At 41.1% G+C, this 15,616-nt stretch overlaps 1 protein-coding gene across 5 annotated transcripts in view; it reads left to right on the top strand.

The window, feature by feature from the left end:
• LOC108544884 (uncharacterized protein C3orf20-like) overlaps positions 1-15,616 on the top strand; it is a 34,324-nt gene that overhangs the window by 9,354 nt on the left and 9,354 nt on the right. For 2 of the 5 annotated variants that reach the window (XM_017896293.1, XM_017896292.1), the window contains exons 2-5: positions 477-533; positions 1,175-1,391; positions 2,422-2,562; positions 8,165-8,284. In XM_017896293.1, the coding sequence (XP_017751782.1) occupies positions 1,274-1,391; positions 2,422-2,562; positions 8,165-8,284 (379 nt within the window). In that variant the 5' untranslated portion in view covers positions 477-533; positions 1,175-1,273. Of the gene's footprint in view, positions 1-476; positions 534-777; positions 1,392-2,421; positions 2,563-8,164; positions 8,285-15,616 lie in introns of all 5 variants that reach the window. The other 3 variants (XM_017896289.1, XM_017896290.1, XM_017896291.1) reach the window with 2 other exon arrangements.

The following is a 15,616-nucleotide window of genomic DNA, read 5'->3' as shown; positions in this document are numbered from 1 at the left end:
TTTTTTTTTTTTTTTTTTTTTGCTCATTAAGTTGTTCTTTATGCTTCCTCTCTTCAACCAGTGGTCTATTTTCATATAAGTTAAGAAGGTAAAATAAAACACAATGTAGAAATATGTCAGGATAAACACTAGTATTAAAGTGGAAAAATATTTATTATAGTCCATTGATTTTCAGGCACGTATTTTCCAACTTTAACATCTCTGAAATTGTGGTATGTCTTACAGTCAATGGCAGATTACATTCATTTTTTTCTTATAAGATGGTGTATCCTTTGATCATGAATGTCTTGGATTTGATGAAATCTGGCAAATTATATTAGTGATTGAGCTTAGAAAATGCATTGTTCTCATTCTTTCCTGTCTGCCCTCAGATGTACGTGTTGGATAATTCCAAGCCTATCTTGGCATTGCAGCCAGGAGCTTCTGCATCCCTCGCTTCCAAAGAGAACCAGTGAAACATCTTTTTGTTCTTGCAGGTTCTTATTGATTGACCACAAGCAGATCTTCCACCCTTGGATCTCTAACTACAAAAGGTGCAATGGGACCTTTCTGTCTTCCCCAGCCTTTCCATTCCTCCAGCCCCCCAGGGTCCTATACCCAGTTTGTGTGACTGTCCTTGAAGCTTTCCTGGAACCATACTTATTACCAGACCCTTCCCAAAGTGACTCACTAACATTGGTCTCTCTGATGGTGTCTCTGGGTAGGTAAGGGAGGGGGACATCCCCTTGCCCTACTATGGGGAGAGTGACTAACTCTTTTCTTGTCCTTTCTGGATAGGAACCACTGGCTCAATGACCTGTAAGGGTCATTTCAGCACATCCATTCTGTCCATCTCCAAGCCTTCACCATAGGGAAGAACTTTTGCTCTCAGTCACCTCTCAGAGAGCTCTCTTTATAGCTGAAGGTCCCTCTCATGAGTTACATCAAGAGTAACCTAGAATTATACCAGCAATACACAGCCATGGCCCCCAAGCTACTGGCCCGCATCTCCAAACTCCTCATGATCTGCCAGAATGCAGGCATTTCTATACCAAAGGGCATCAGAAACATCTTTGAGTTCACTTGGGAAGAGCTCATCAGTGACCCTTCAGTGCCTACCCCGTCCGACATCTTGGGCCTGGAGGTCAGCTTTGGAGCCCCCCTGGTGGTGCTCATGGAACCCACCTTTGTGCAGGTCCCCACACTGAAGAAGCCACTACCTCCACCACCAGCAGCACCACCACATCCACTGCTGCTGGCAACCACTGCCAAGCGCTCCACCCCCTCTCCCACCATGGCCCGTCAGGTGCGCGCCCAGCAGGAGACCCTGAACAGGTTTCAGCAGCAGTCCATCCACCTGCTGACGGAGCTCCTCAAACTGAAGATGAAGGCCATGGTGGAGTCTATGTCGGGTAAGGCCCACATGTTTGTGTATGTGCCCACCACACCCACTACAGACAGGCATCTCAGAGGCACATGCTGGGAACAGGTGGCAACCGTGAGTATGCTGTAGGAATTGGATGCCTTCCCTCTGGCTCTTGGAATCATCCTCTCACTCCTCCCTGTTCTCCCATTTTTCCTGCCATTGCCCCACCTTTGCAGAGTCCAGATTTGAAGGTTAGCAACAGGAATGGTGTGAGGTCAGAAGCACTGAGGGGTAGTATTTGTGAGAATGATGCTGAGGTGGGGAGACAGCACCCATGTCCAGGTGGCATGTGAAGTTTTCAAATCAGGAGGGCCGATTGGGAAGTAGCCAGACAGAGCCCAGTAGAGCCAGAATGAGGGGGAGTCATAAGAACCAGGGTCCCAGGCCAGGCGTAGTGGCTCACCCCTGTAATCCCAGCAGGAGGATCACGAGGTCAGGCGTTCGAGACCAGCCCAGCCAATATGGTGAAACCCTGATTCTACTAAAAATACAAAAATTAGCTAGGCGTGGTGGTGCACACCTGTAGTCCCAGCTACTCGGGAGGCCGAGGCAGGAGAATTGCTTAAACCCAGGAGGCCGAGGTTGCAGTGAGCCAGGATCACGCCACTGCACTCCAGCCTGGGCATAGAGTGAGATTCCATCTCAAAAAAAAAAAAAAAAAAAAAAAAAAGAACCAGGGTCCTTCCAAAGTGAGGGTGCCATCCCAGGATCAAGGCTAGGACCTAGAGCAGCACCAGTGATCGAGACTTCTGGATGCTGCATCATTTCAGAAACCAATAGCATCGGTACCTAGGCCTACGGGTAGGAAGAGAGATAGGCAAAGGGAGGAGAGCAAAGCAACACCTGAAAGGTCCTGAGAGCTTAAGAGCCTTTCGCAGTAGCCCCCTCACCCCTGCATACCCTACGAATAGCGCTCTACTCTACCCTTCTTTCCTGGGCCATTTACAGAGGTCCTTTACTGGAAGCATTAGCCCCGTGCTAGGAGGGACATGTGTTGCTTTCTATCATTGCTTTAGTGGGTGCCAACCCCTTGGACATCACCAGGCGCTTTGTGGAGGCCAGCCAGCTCCTCCACCTCAATGCCAAAGAGATGGCCTTCAACTGCCTGATCGGCACAGCTGGGAGAAGTGGCTACAGCAGCGGACAGTTGTGGAAAGGTGGGTACTTGAGCTTCAGCCCTTAGGTGAGAAGTGCAAACAATATCAGCAGGAACGCAATGGAAAGGCAAAACCCCCAGTTTGAAGGTTTGACATTTCTAAGAATTGAGGTGGATGTGGAGCAACAGGTTTAAAATGCTACAGGTGAGTGGATGAATTGGTGCAGTTCCCGTGGAGAGTGGTTTGGTGGTATCTGCTGAGTTGGCAACGGCTACACCTCACAACCCAGCAGCTCCTCTTAGAGGTTGTTCCCTAGAGCTGTGCTCTCAAGCTATGTGCAGTGAAAGACTCATGTTTAAAATGTCCAATCTGTTGTAGACCGACCCTTTTAAACACACGATAAATGTCACAGCAGTGTCAAGTTGCTGCACAGGCCTCTCAGTGCTCACCTTCAGTTTTTGTGCTCGCCTGGTCATGGCCTGTGTGGGTCAGTGGCAGTCCACAGGCTGCACTTGAGTCACACAGCCCAAAGGAAGCTCACACACATATTCAAGAAGTCATACAAGAATGTTTATTGCAGGCAGGCATGGTGGCTTATGCCTGTAATCCCAGCACTTTGGGAGGCCAAGGTGGTAGGATCCCTTGACTCCAGGAGTTCAAGACCAGCTTGGGCAACATAGTGAGACTCTGTCTTTAAATTAAAAATAAAAAAAGAAATGATTATTGCAGAATTCTTTGGAATGGCAAAAATTAATGTTTATTAATTTTTTTATCAACAAGAGAAAAAGATATAAATTAAGGTCCATTTAGACAGTGGGACATAATGAATCATGAAAATGAGTGAGGCACTAAAGCATAGATATTCACAGAGAGAAATCTCTAATGATAGTATTAAGGAAAAAAAGAGGAAGCTATGGGAGGATATTATTTTTCAAAGTTTAAAAGCATGTAAAGTAGTAATATATCATAGGTATATTACACAAAGTACAAGTATAAAAACATGAAGGGGGAAATTTGAGGAAGTGATCTCTGGGAAGAGAGAAGGGGAACAGGATCTGGAAGACAGCAAGCAATTGAGTCTGTAATGTTCTTTTTGTCGCTTTTTTCTCACCCAGTGAACTCTGTCTCTGTGTGTGTGTGTGTGTTGAGAACACAAAATCTACTCCCCAAGCAAATTTTGAGTGTGCAATACAGTGATATTAACTGCAGTCACCATGCTGTATATTAGTTCTCCAGAACTCATTCCTCTTATAAGTGAAAGTTGGTACCCTTTGACTAATATCTTCCCACTCCCCAGCTGCCACCCTCCAGTCCCTGTCAACCACCATTCCCTCTCTGCTTCTATGAGTTTGAGTTTGACTTTATTAGATTCCTCATATATGTGAGATCATACAGGATTTGTCTTTTTTTTTCTGGCTTTTTTTTTTTTCATTCAGCATATAATATATTCTAGGTTCACTCATGTTGTAGCAAATGGCAGGATTAACTTTTTTTTTTTTTTTTTTGAGACGGAGTCTCGCTCTGTTGCCAGGCTGGAGTGCAGTGGCCGGATCTTGGCTCACTGCAACCTCCACCTCCCAGGTTCAAGTGATTCTCCTGCCTCAGGCTCCTGAGTAGCTGGGATACAGGCATGCGCCACCACGCCCAGCTAATTTTTGTATTTTTAGTAGAGACGGGGTTTCACCATGTTGGCCAGGATGGTCTCAATCTCTTGACCTCATGATCTGTCTGCCTTGGCCTCCCAAAGTGCTGGGATTACAGGCATGAGCCACCGTGCCCAGCGCAGGGTTTCCTTTTTTAATAGCTGAATCCTGTTCGTGTGTGTGTGTGTGTGTGTGTGTGTGTGTGTGTCTGTGTCTGTGTGTGTGTGACATTTTCTTTATCCATTTATCCTTTGATGAACACTTAGGTTGTTTCCATATCTTGGCTATTGTGAATAATACTGTAATGAGCATAGGAGTGCAGATATCTCTTTGAAATACTGATTTCTTTTATTTGGATAAATACCCAGAAGTGAATTGCTGGATCATATGGTAGTTCCATTTTTAAATTTCGGAGGAACTCCATACTGTTTTCCATGACGGCAGCACCAATCTCCATTCCCACCAGCTGCATACAAGGGTTCCTTTTCTCCACACTCTTGCCAGCACTTGTTAGCTTTTGTCGTTTTGGTAATAGCCATTCTAACAGATGTAACGTGGTATCTCATTGTGGTCTTGATTTGCATTTTTCTGATGATTACTGACATAGAGCATTTTTTTCATATAACTATTGGCCATTTGTGTCTCTTCTTTTGAGAAATGTCTATTTGGGTCCTTCATGTATTTTTAAATGAAGTTATTTGGTTTTTGCTCTGCAATGTTTTATGTCTTAAGCTTGGTGAATACACAGGTGTTCATTTTGAATCCCTAAAAGTACTCACTGATGTGAGGTTTTATAGGAAGCATAAAAAAATTCTATCTCCCAACAATTTGCCCTTACCTGTAGAGTCAGTCCCCATTTAGCCTCTCTCCCTGTCCACTGAGTCAGTGTCTTTGTCTGGCTCCCTTGATGGTCAGAGATTAAACATCTGGTAATACACACATACAGTGCAAATAAATTACATAGAAAAATTGCAGATCTTGGGGAAAAAAAGGTAAGATTTCATGAAGTCAATGAAAGTGATGCTGGAGAGCTGCAGAATGCCCCTCCAATGGCCCTGATGCCTGATAGGGCGGAGCAGCACTAGCTGCCTGCCGCAGAAGGGAAAACTGAACACAGGACCATGACTCCATGGAGAAAAAATAAAAAGCAGTAAAGCTCTTCAATAATTTTCCAAAAGGAAAAGATGAAGGGCCTTATGTTTTATTGCCATGATACAATCATTCAGGAAGAAAGAAGCCATACTGCCTCAGAACACTCAGCAGTCATTTTTACTTGCTTTGTAAGACTTAATGTGTTCTTAGAGTACCAACTAATTTTTTAAAATACAAGATAAAATGTTATTTTGATAAATTTTGGCTTCCTTTTCTAATACAAAGTTGTAATCAAACACTCTTCCCCCCAGTGTTTACCATGAAATGAAGATCTCTGTTTTAGGGGAAGTTACACTGTGCCTGTTTTGTTTAGATCAGCTAGACTCTGAGGCCACAGGTCCTCTAGTCGTGCTGTAATTATTTGTGCAGATGGTGATCACCAGACAGAGCTCTGCACCTTGCATTCTGTTTTGGGGCTTAGAGATCTCCCTCATTTGGGGGCACAGCTGCTAAGTAGCCTGTTGCATGTGCATGAGAGCCCCATGACAGATGTCAAGGTAGCTCCAGCCCGACCCTTGGGCCGCATACCTGCCTGAGCCACTCCTAACTAAATATCATGTCTCCTCACCTTTAAAAGGAAAATGGTCCTCACCACTAACCTCCTTCTCATAAAGCGTTTCAGCATTCTTTCAGGATGAGGGAGGCACAGTGGCTTCTGGCATCCCATGTGGGTTGTGATTCATCTAATGGAGAAGAATGGGAAGTGAGTTAAGCTGAGCTGGGAAGGGGGCGGGGGGCCTTTTGGGTGATCTCTGCATCTTGCTGTCCTGCTCAGCAGCCGATTGCTGAGAGTGCCCCTCTCCATCACACTCCCTAGCAAGCCTCCCTGTCTTGTTGGCACTTGCTGATGCAGATGCTCCTCTCTTTAAATAAGCCTATAGTTTAAAGACAAAAATCTAAGTAGCAAAACAAAACAGAGTGATCCATTTCTTTTGGAAAAACACTCATTCATCCTAAAAGGACTTTACTTAGATAGTGCTCCTGGGACATAAAAAAGAAGATTCAAACTCTGGTGATTTTTTTTGCATGAATTAGGTTTTTTGGGACCATCCTCTTATGTGAGGTAGACAAAAGCTGGTTAAAAGTTAGAAGAGTTAACTTCTTTTAAAGTTGTTACCGGGCCAAGTGTGGTGGCTCACGACTGTAATCCCAGCATTTTGGGAGGCTGAGGCAGGAGGATTGCTTGAGGCCAGGAGTTCAAGACCAGCCAGGCCAACATGGTGAAACCCTGTCTCTACTAAAAATATATAAAAAAATTAGCCAGCCATGGTGGCACACATCTGTAGTCCCAGCTACTCGGGAGGCTGAGGCAGGAGAATCGCTTGAACCTGGGAAGCAGAGGTTGCAGTGAGCTGAGATTGTGCCACTGCACACCAGCCTGGATGACAGAGTGAGACTGTCAAAAAAAAAAAAAAAAAAAAAAAAAAAAAAAAAAAAAGCTGTATCTGTGTATCTGGAATATCTCCTGTGCTAAGTAGTCTTCCCTCCTGTCCTGATACCTACTAGCCCTGGCTTGTCACTGAAGAAAACCAGACTGCTCCTTTATTTTTAGTTGACAACAATATTATTAATAAAAATGCAAAAAAGAGGAAACAATCCTGCCATCTTTATATAAGAGCTACTTTTCACCTTGGCAGTTTCCTCTGTGGTTCCTGTGCTCATGTATGTATGTATATTTTTAGGGTATTGCAGTTTTTCTGTTTCTTAGTTTCTTTTACATAACAGAGTACAACTGTTTTCCAACATGGCTGTATACTTTAAATAATTGTCAGTTTGAGTGGGCATAAATTCCTTGTAATGTTCATGTTCCACATTTACCTAAATGTTTAGGTTTCCAGGCTTTTTGTTATTTGTATAATATGCATTGTAATAGGCAACTTTATGCACGTGGCTTCTTATTTCTGTTGTATTTGGTTAACTTCCAGGGGAGGGATTATTGGAGCAGAGGTCTCAGTATATATATAGCTCTTCTTCTGAAATCACACTTAATTTGGATTCTCTCTACACCAACAGGGTTGATGGGTTTTATTCCTTCTTTACCATTACTGGCCATTGTTAGTTCTTTTCATTTCTACCAAGTTAGAAGGTCCTGAAAGTTGTTTTAATTTCAGCTTCTGGATCACTTGCAGAGGTGATTACTTTTGTGTTTTATCATCCATTGTGGCATCTCTGTAGTCTTTGTCTGCTTAGGAGGTCCAGTTTGCCATTTTCTTTTTGAATTTGAGTGAGCTGTGGTGAGTGAATCACCTAACATTTTCTAACAATGGTTTCATGCCTAACCAGTGAAATGACTATATTTGGGGGAAGAATAAACAAATGATTTGGTGAGGTTTGTGTAAGAATGAGCAAGATTTTCCACTAACCATAAGGGTGCTACATTTTAATTCTTAAGTGGTCAGACATCAAGTGATTCTACACAAGATGGTGTGATTCTGCAAGAGACTTGATATATTATTGAAGAAGCATCTGATTTCTGTGGCTTAGATAAGGGGGAATAGATGATTCTTAATTTCCTTCTTACTGGCCCAAGGCTTATCCTCTCAACCTGGTGTAGCACCGATATCTGCCTTTGCCCTTGGAGTAATATCACGTTTTGTGCTTGCTTGCTGTTCCTTGTTCTGGTCCGCGTCTTGAGAGGGTTGGGGAAGAGAGGCACTGCAGAGGGGAACTATAAAGATTTCCCCTAATTGCTCTGCCGGTGCATTGCAAAATCTCCTTCTTCCAAGATCTAGGTGTTTTGTAACAATGCGTCACTTTACAGTGTCTGACCCACCGTACTACTAGAATAAGAAATCCATGTTACATTTTTGGCTAATAAAATTAAAAGTAAACAGGTTAAAGAAGAATCTCTCTCTCTCCCACTCCAGAGTCCCTTGCAAACATGTCCGCCATTGGGGTGAACTCGCCTTACCAGCTGATCTACCACTCTTCCACAGCCTGTCTGAGCTTTTCCCTCTCTACTGGAAAAGAAGTCAAGAAGAAAATAGGTAACAGTGGTTCCTAGCAAGACCTCATAGCCTACCATTCATTGGTGGTGGCAGTGGGGTGGGGGACAGGTTTCTGTCTACCCTGTGTAGGTTGGTGGGATGGTTTGATTTGGTCTTCTGATTGGAAGGATACATAGTGGCTCCACCTGGAGATCTGGCAGCTGTCCACACAGATTTGCTCATGGAAAGGTTGTCACAGCCAGCCCTATCACTGCATAGCACGGGCTCATCATTTCAGTTTGCTCGTGCCCTGCTTTCCCAGTGATGTGGTGTCCCTCCCCTGGGACAACATCCCACCAAACCCATCTCTTCCACCCCCTACAGTATCCCAAACTCACGCCTCTGCTCAAACAGCTCTGTCCAGTCACGCAGCAAGTGGGGGAACTAGTATCTGAAGAGAGGTATTTGGATATCGAACCTGGTAGACCTCAGTTGCACATCCCAAACTGGGCAAGTTTGTGTGGGCAGGAAACAAAGACATAGAAGATACTCCTATTCTACTGAGGAAGACACACACAGGAGAGGCTTCAGGAAGAGAACACGTGGCAGATGAAGACAACCAGTCTAACAACACCTGCTCAAAAAGAAGCTCAGAGGAGAGACAGGCTGGGGCTGCAGAGAGCAGGGAAAAGCCTGGCAGAACTCCCAGGTCCACCCTGCTAGCTATGACAGATGGGTTGTGGGGACAGGGTAGGTAGGAGAAGACCACATTCCTGAAGGTGGTGAGGTGGGGTGGATGGCAGGCAGGAATGCTCAGGCTGCCCAGTTGATTTCCACTGACACTGGAGGTAAGGCTGGAAGCCAAGGAGCTTGGATTTCCTCTATGCTCCCACCCCTGGCTGGCTGTGTGACCCACCTTCCTCAGCCCTCACCTCCATGTTGGTAAAAGGGAGATGGTCATCATGGGCGTGCCTTGTATTTCATCACTCAGCATATCAAGCTGATCCTATACTCTTTCCATTAATGAACAAACGGTTATTGAACACTTGGTAACTGTCAGTCTCTATACCAAATGCTGGGGATACAGATGTGGACTTGTAAGACAGAAAATGCCTTGCTTAAAGGACCTGACCTCCTCAGCTTCCGGGCACGGAGTAGCTTCGGCAGCTGCCACACCTTCCTGACTGCTTTACCTGTGTTGATATGTGCTTCATCTCATTGTGGTACAATAACCCACAGCACCATTGCCAGCACCCCACTGCATGTGCACCTGGCCTGGTACTCCATTATCATGTGCCCTCCTGAGCTGGCCCTAGATCTGGCCCTGTGATCCCACAGTCAGTTTGAGGGAAAAGGAAGTACCTTCAAGACACCTGGTGATTTAATGACTTTTTCTGCCTAATGAACCTGAGGGTGATGTCTTGAGCAAGGTTGTTTCAAAGCAAAAGTTAAATACAGAAGTCCTCCTTATCCAGGGTTTCCCCTTTCTGTGGTTTCAGTTACCCATGGTCAACCACAGTCCAAAAATATTAAGATATTTTGAGGCAGAGAGAGAGAGGGACCACATTCACATAACTCTTTTTAATTTTAAATTTTTGTAGGTATAGTTAGTATATATATTTATGGGTTATGTGAGATATTTTGATACAGGCACACAATAATCACATCAAGCTAAATGGGGTGTCCATCATCTTATGCATTTATCTTTGATGTTAGCAACAATTCAATTGTGCTCTTTTAGTTATTTAAAAATATATAATTAAATTACGTTTGACTATAATCACCCTGAATGCTATCAACTACTAGGTCTTATTCATTCTTACTATTTTTTTGTATCCATTAGCCCTTCCCACTCCACACTACCCTTCCCAGCCTCTGGTGACTATCTGCTCTCTATCTCCATGGGTTTAATTGTTTTAATTTTTAGCTTTGATAAAGTAGAACATACGAAGTTTGCCTTTCTGTGCCTGGCTTATTTCACTTAACATAATGATCTCCAGTTTCATTCATGTTGTTGCAAATGACAGGATCTCATTCTCTTTTTATGGCTGACTAATACTCCATTACCTGTATGTACCACACTTTCTTCATCCATTTATCTGTTGTTGATTGACACTTAGGTTGCTTCCAAATCTTGGCTATTATGAAAGGTGCTGCCCTAAACATGGGAGTGCAGATATCTCTTTATTATACTGATTTCTGTTCTTTCAGGTATATACTTAGGAGTGGAATTGCTGGATTGTGTAGTAGCTCTAATTTTATTTTTTTGAGGAACCCCCAAACTGTGGTTGTGCTAATTGACATTCCCACCAACAGTTATGAGGGTTTCTTTTTCTCCACATCTTCACCAGCATTTGTTGTTGCCTGTCTTTTGGACAAAAGCTGTTTTAGCTGGGTGAGATGATATCACCTTGTAGTTTTAATTTGCATTTCTCTATCAGTGATGTTGGGCACCTTTTCATACACTTATTTGCCATTTATGTGTCTTTTTTTGAGAAGAATGAGTTTGAAAGTTCATTCAATCAGATTATTAGATTTTTTTTTTCTAGAGTTGTTTGAACTCCTAATATATTCTGGTCATTAATCCTTTATCGAATGGGTAGTTTGCAAATATTTTCTCCCAGTCTGTGGGTTGTCTCTTCACTTTGTTGATTGTTTCCTTTGCTGTGCAGAAGCTTTTTAACTTGATGTGATCTGATTTGTCCATTTTTGTTTTGGTTGCCTGTGCTTGTAGGGTATTACTCAAGAAATCTTTGCCCACTCCACTGTCCTGGAGAGTTTCCCCTAATGTTTTCTATTAGTATTTAATAGTCTGTGGCCTGAGATTTAAGTCTTTAATCCATTTTGATTTTATTTTTGTATATGGTGAGAGATAGGGGTCCTTCTGTATATGGACATCCAGTTTTCCCAGCACCATTTATTGAAAAGATTGTTCTTTCCCCAGTGTATGTTCTTGGCACCTTTGTCATAAATAGGTTCATTGTAGATGTATAGATTTATATTGGGGCTCTGTATTGTGTTTCACTGGCCTACGTGTCTGTTTTTATGCCAGTACCATGCTGTTTTGGTTACTATAGCTCTGTTGTATAATTTGAAGTCAGGTAAAGTGATTCCTCTAGTTTTGTTATTTTTATTTGTGATAGCTTTGGCTATTCTAGGGCTTTTGTGGTTCCATATAAACTTTAGGAATGTTTTTTCTATTTCTGTGAAGATTGCCGTTGGTATTTTGATAGGGATTGCATTAAATCTGTAGATTGCTTTGGGTAGTATGGACATTTTAATAGTATTTATTCTTCCAATCCATGAACATGGAATAGCTTTCCATTTTTTGATGTCATCTTCAGTTTTTTTGCATCAGTGTTTTATAGTTTTCATTGTAGAAATCTTTCATTTCTTTGTTTAGTTCGTGACTATTTTAAATGGAATTACTTTCTTAGTTTCTTTTTCAGGCTGTCCACTGTTGGCATATAGAAATGCTACTGATTTTGGTATGTTGATTTTTGTATCCTGTAACCTTACTGAGTTTATCAGTTCTAATAATTTTTTGGTGGAGTCATTAGGTTTTTCCAAATATAAGATCATATGATCTGCAAACAAGGACAGTTTGACTTCTTCCTTTCCAATTTGGATGACCTTTATTTCTTTCTCTTTTCTCATTGCTCTAGCCAGGATTCCCAGTACTATATTGAATAAAAGTGGTGAAAGTGGGCGTTCTTGTCGTGTTCCTGTTTTTCCCCATTCAGTATGATAGTAGGTATGAGTCTGTCATATATGGGTTTTACTATGTTAAAGCATATTTCTTCTATACCCAGTTTTTTGAGGGTTTTTATCATGAAGGGATGTTGAATTTTATCAAATGCTTTTCCAGTATCAGTTGAAATGGCCATAGGGTTTTTGTACTTCATTCTGTTGATAGGATGTATCACATTGATTGATTTGCATATGTTGAACCATCCTTGCATCCAAGAGATAAATCCCACTTGGTCATGATGAATGATCTTTTTAATGTGTTGTTGAATTCAATTTGCTAGTATTGAGGATTTTTGCACCAATATTCATCAGTGGTATTGGCCTGTAGTTTTCTTTTTTTTTATGTGTCTTTGTCTGGTTTTGGTATCAGAGTAATACTGGCATCATAGAATGAGTTTATAAATATTCCTTCCTCCTCTATTTTTCAGAAAAGTTTGAGTAGGATTGGTACGTTCTTTAAATGTTTGGTAGAATTTGACAGTGAAGGTCTTGGGTCCCAGGCTTTTCTTTTCTGGGAGACTTTTTATTATAGTTTCGATCTCGTTACTTGTTATTGGTCCGTTCAGGTTTTGGATTTCTTCATGGCTCGGTCTTGGTAGGTTGTATGTGTCTAGGAATTTATCCATTTCTTCTAGATTTCCCAATTTATTGACATATAGTTGCTCATAATAGGGACTAATGATCCTTTGAATTTTTGCAGTATCAGTTGTCTCCTTTTTCATCTCTGGTTTTATTTAATTGGATCTTCTCTTTTTTTTTCTTAGTCTGGCTAAAGGCTTGTCAAATTTGTTTCACTTTTTTAAAAAACAGCTTTTGTTTTTATTGATCTCTTGTATTGTTTTTCTTGTTTCCATTTTATTTATTTCTGATCTTATCTTTATTATTTCTTTTCTTCCACTAATTTTGTGTTCGGTTTGCGCTTGCTTTTCTAGTTCTTTAAGTTGCATCATTGGGTTGTTTATTTGAAGTTTTTCTTCTTCTTCTTCTTCTTCTCTCTTTTTTGTTTTTTGAGATGAAGTCTCACTCTGTTGCCTCAGGCTGGAGTGCAGTGGTGTGATCTCAGTTCACTGCAATCTCTGCCTCCCGAGTTCAAGCAATTCTCCTGCCTCAGCCTCCTGAGTAGCTGGAATTACAGACGCGCACCACCATGTCTGGGTAATTTTTGTATTTTTAGTAGAGACAGGGTTTCACAATGTTGACCAGGCTGGTCTTGAACTTCTGACCTCAAGTGATCCACCTTCCTTGGCCTCTCAAAGTGCTGGGATTACGGGCATAAGCCACCATGCCTGGGCTGAAGTTTTTCTTCTTTTTGATGTGGGCACTTAACAGCTATAAATTTTCCTCTTAGTACTGCTTTCACTGTATCCCATAGGTTTTGGTATGTTGTGTTTCCATTGTCTTTTGCTTCAAGAATTTTTTTAAATTTCCTTCTTAATTTATTCATTGACCCACTGGTCATTCAGGAGCATGTTGTTTAATTTCCAAGAATTTATATAGTTTCCAAAATTCCTCTTTGATTTATAGTTTTATTCCATTGTGGTCAGAGAAGATGGTTGCTGTTATTTCAGGGTTTTTTTTTTTTTTTAATGTTTTAAGACTTGTTTTGTGACCTAACATATGATCTAGCTTTGAAAATGATCCATGTGCTAAGGAAAAGAATGTGTATTTTGCAGCCATTGGATGAAATGTTCTATAAATATCTATTAGGTCCATTTGGTCTATAATACAGATTAAGTCTGATGTTTGTTGATTTTCTGTCTGGAAGATCTATCCAATGCTGAAAGCGGGGTGTTGCTCTCTCCAGCTATTATTTTATTGGGGTCTTTCTCTCTCTTTAGCTCTAATAATATTTGCTTTATGTGTCTGGCTGCTCCAGTGTTGGGTGTATATATATTTACAGTTGTTATATCTTCTTGCTGAATTTTCTTCTTTATTATATAGTGACCTTCCTTGTCTCTTTCTATAGTTTTTGTTTCAAAATCTATTTTGTCTAAGTATAACTACTCCTGTTCTTTTTTGATTTCCATTTGCATGTAACATCTTTTTTTCATTCCTTTATTTTCAGTCTATGTGTGTCTTTATAAGTGGAATGTGCTTCTGATCATGGGGTCTTGTTTTTTTATCCATCCAATAACTCTATGTCTTTTGATTGGAGAGTTTAGTCCATTTACATTCAATGTTATTATTGATAAGTAAGGACCTACTCCTGCCATTTTGTTGTTCTCTGGTTGTTTTGTGGTCTTCTTATTCTTCTTTCCTTCCTCCTTGTCTTCCTTTTACTGAAGGTGATTTTACTCGTGGTATGATTAAATTTCTTGTTTTTTTATTTTTTGTGTACCCATTATGTGTTTTTTGATTTGAGTTTACCATGAGGCTTGCAAATACTATCTTATAACTCATTATTTTAAGCTGATAACAACTTCACACTGTTTGCATAAACAAACAAACAAACAAGCAAAGAGAAAACTAATAAACTCTACACCTTAACTTCATCCCCCCACATTTTAACTTTTTGTTATTTCTATTTATATCTTATTGTACTATATCTTGAAAAGTTGTTGTAGCTATTATTATTATTATTATTATTTTTTTTTTTGAGAAGGAGTCACGCTCTGTCACCCAGGCTGCAGTGCAGTGGCATGTCTTGGCTGACTGCAACCTCCTTCTCCTGAGTTCAAGCAGTTCTCCTGCCTCAGCCTCCCAAGTAGCTGGGACTACAGGCACGTGCCACCACACCCAGCTAATTTTTGTATTTTTAGTAGAGATGGGGGTTTCACTGTGTTGGCCAGGCTGATCTCGAACTCCTGACCTCAAGTGATCTGCTGCCTTGGCCTCCCAAAGTGCTGGGATTATAGGCGTGAGCCACCACGCTGACCTGTAGCTATTACTTTTTATGGATTTGTCTTTTAGTCTTTCTACTTGAGATAATAGTAGCTTACACACCTTAGTAACAGTATTGTAATATTCTGGTTTTCTCTGTACTATTACCAGTGAGTTTTATACTAACACCTTTTCTTTCTGGAGAGGTCTGGTGTTGATGAAATTCCTCTGCTTTTGTTTGTCTAGGAAAGTCTTTATTTCTTCATTTTGAAGGATATTTTCACAAGATATACTATTGTAGGGTAAAAGGTTTTTTCCTTCAACCCTTTAAATATGTCATGCCAGTCTCTCCTGGCCTGTAACATTTCCACTGAAAAGTCTGCTGCCAGACAAATGGAGCTCCATTGTAAGCTATTTGTTTCTTTTCTCTTGCTGCTTTTAGTATCCTTTCTTAGGATCCTTGACCTTCGGGAGTTTAGTTATTAAATGCCTTAAAGTAGTCTTCTTTGGGTTAAATCTGCTTAGTGTTCTATGACCTTCTTGTACTTGAATTTTGGTATCTTTCTCTAGGTTTGGGAAGTTCTCTGTTATTATTTCTTTGAATAAACTTTCTACCCCTGTCTCTTTCTCTACCTCATCTTTAAGGCCAATAACTCTTAAATTTGCCCTTTTGAGGTTATTTTCTAGATCTCGTAGCCATGTTTCATTCTTTATTCTTTTTTCTTTTGTCTCCTCTGACTGTGTATTTTCAAACAGGCTGTCTTCAAGCTCACTAATTCTTTCTTTTTTTTTTTTTTTTTTTTTTTTTTTTTTTTTTTTTTT

The sequence above is a fragment of the Rhinopithecus bieti genome, unplaced genomic scaffold (assembly GCF_001698545.2).
Source record: "Rhinopithecus bieti isolate Rb0 unplaced genomic scaffold, ASM169854v2 scaffold_26131, whole genome shotgun sequence".
Classification (NCBI taxonomy): Eukaryota; Metazoa; Chordata; class Mammalia; order Primates; family Cercopithecidae; genus Rhinopithecus; species Rhinopithecus bieti.
This window is presented reverse-complemented; position numbering and strand designations above follow the sequence as displayed.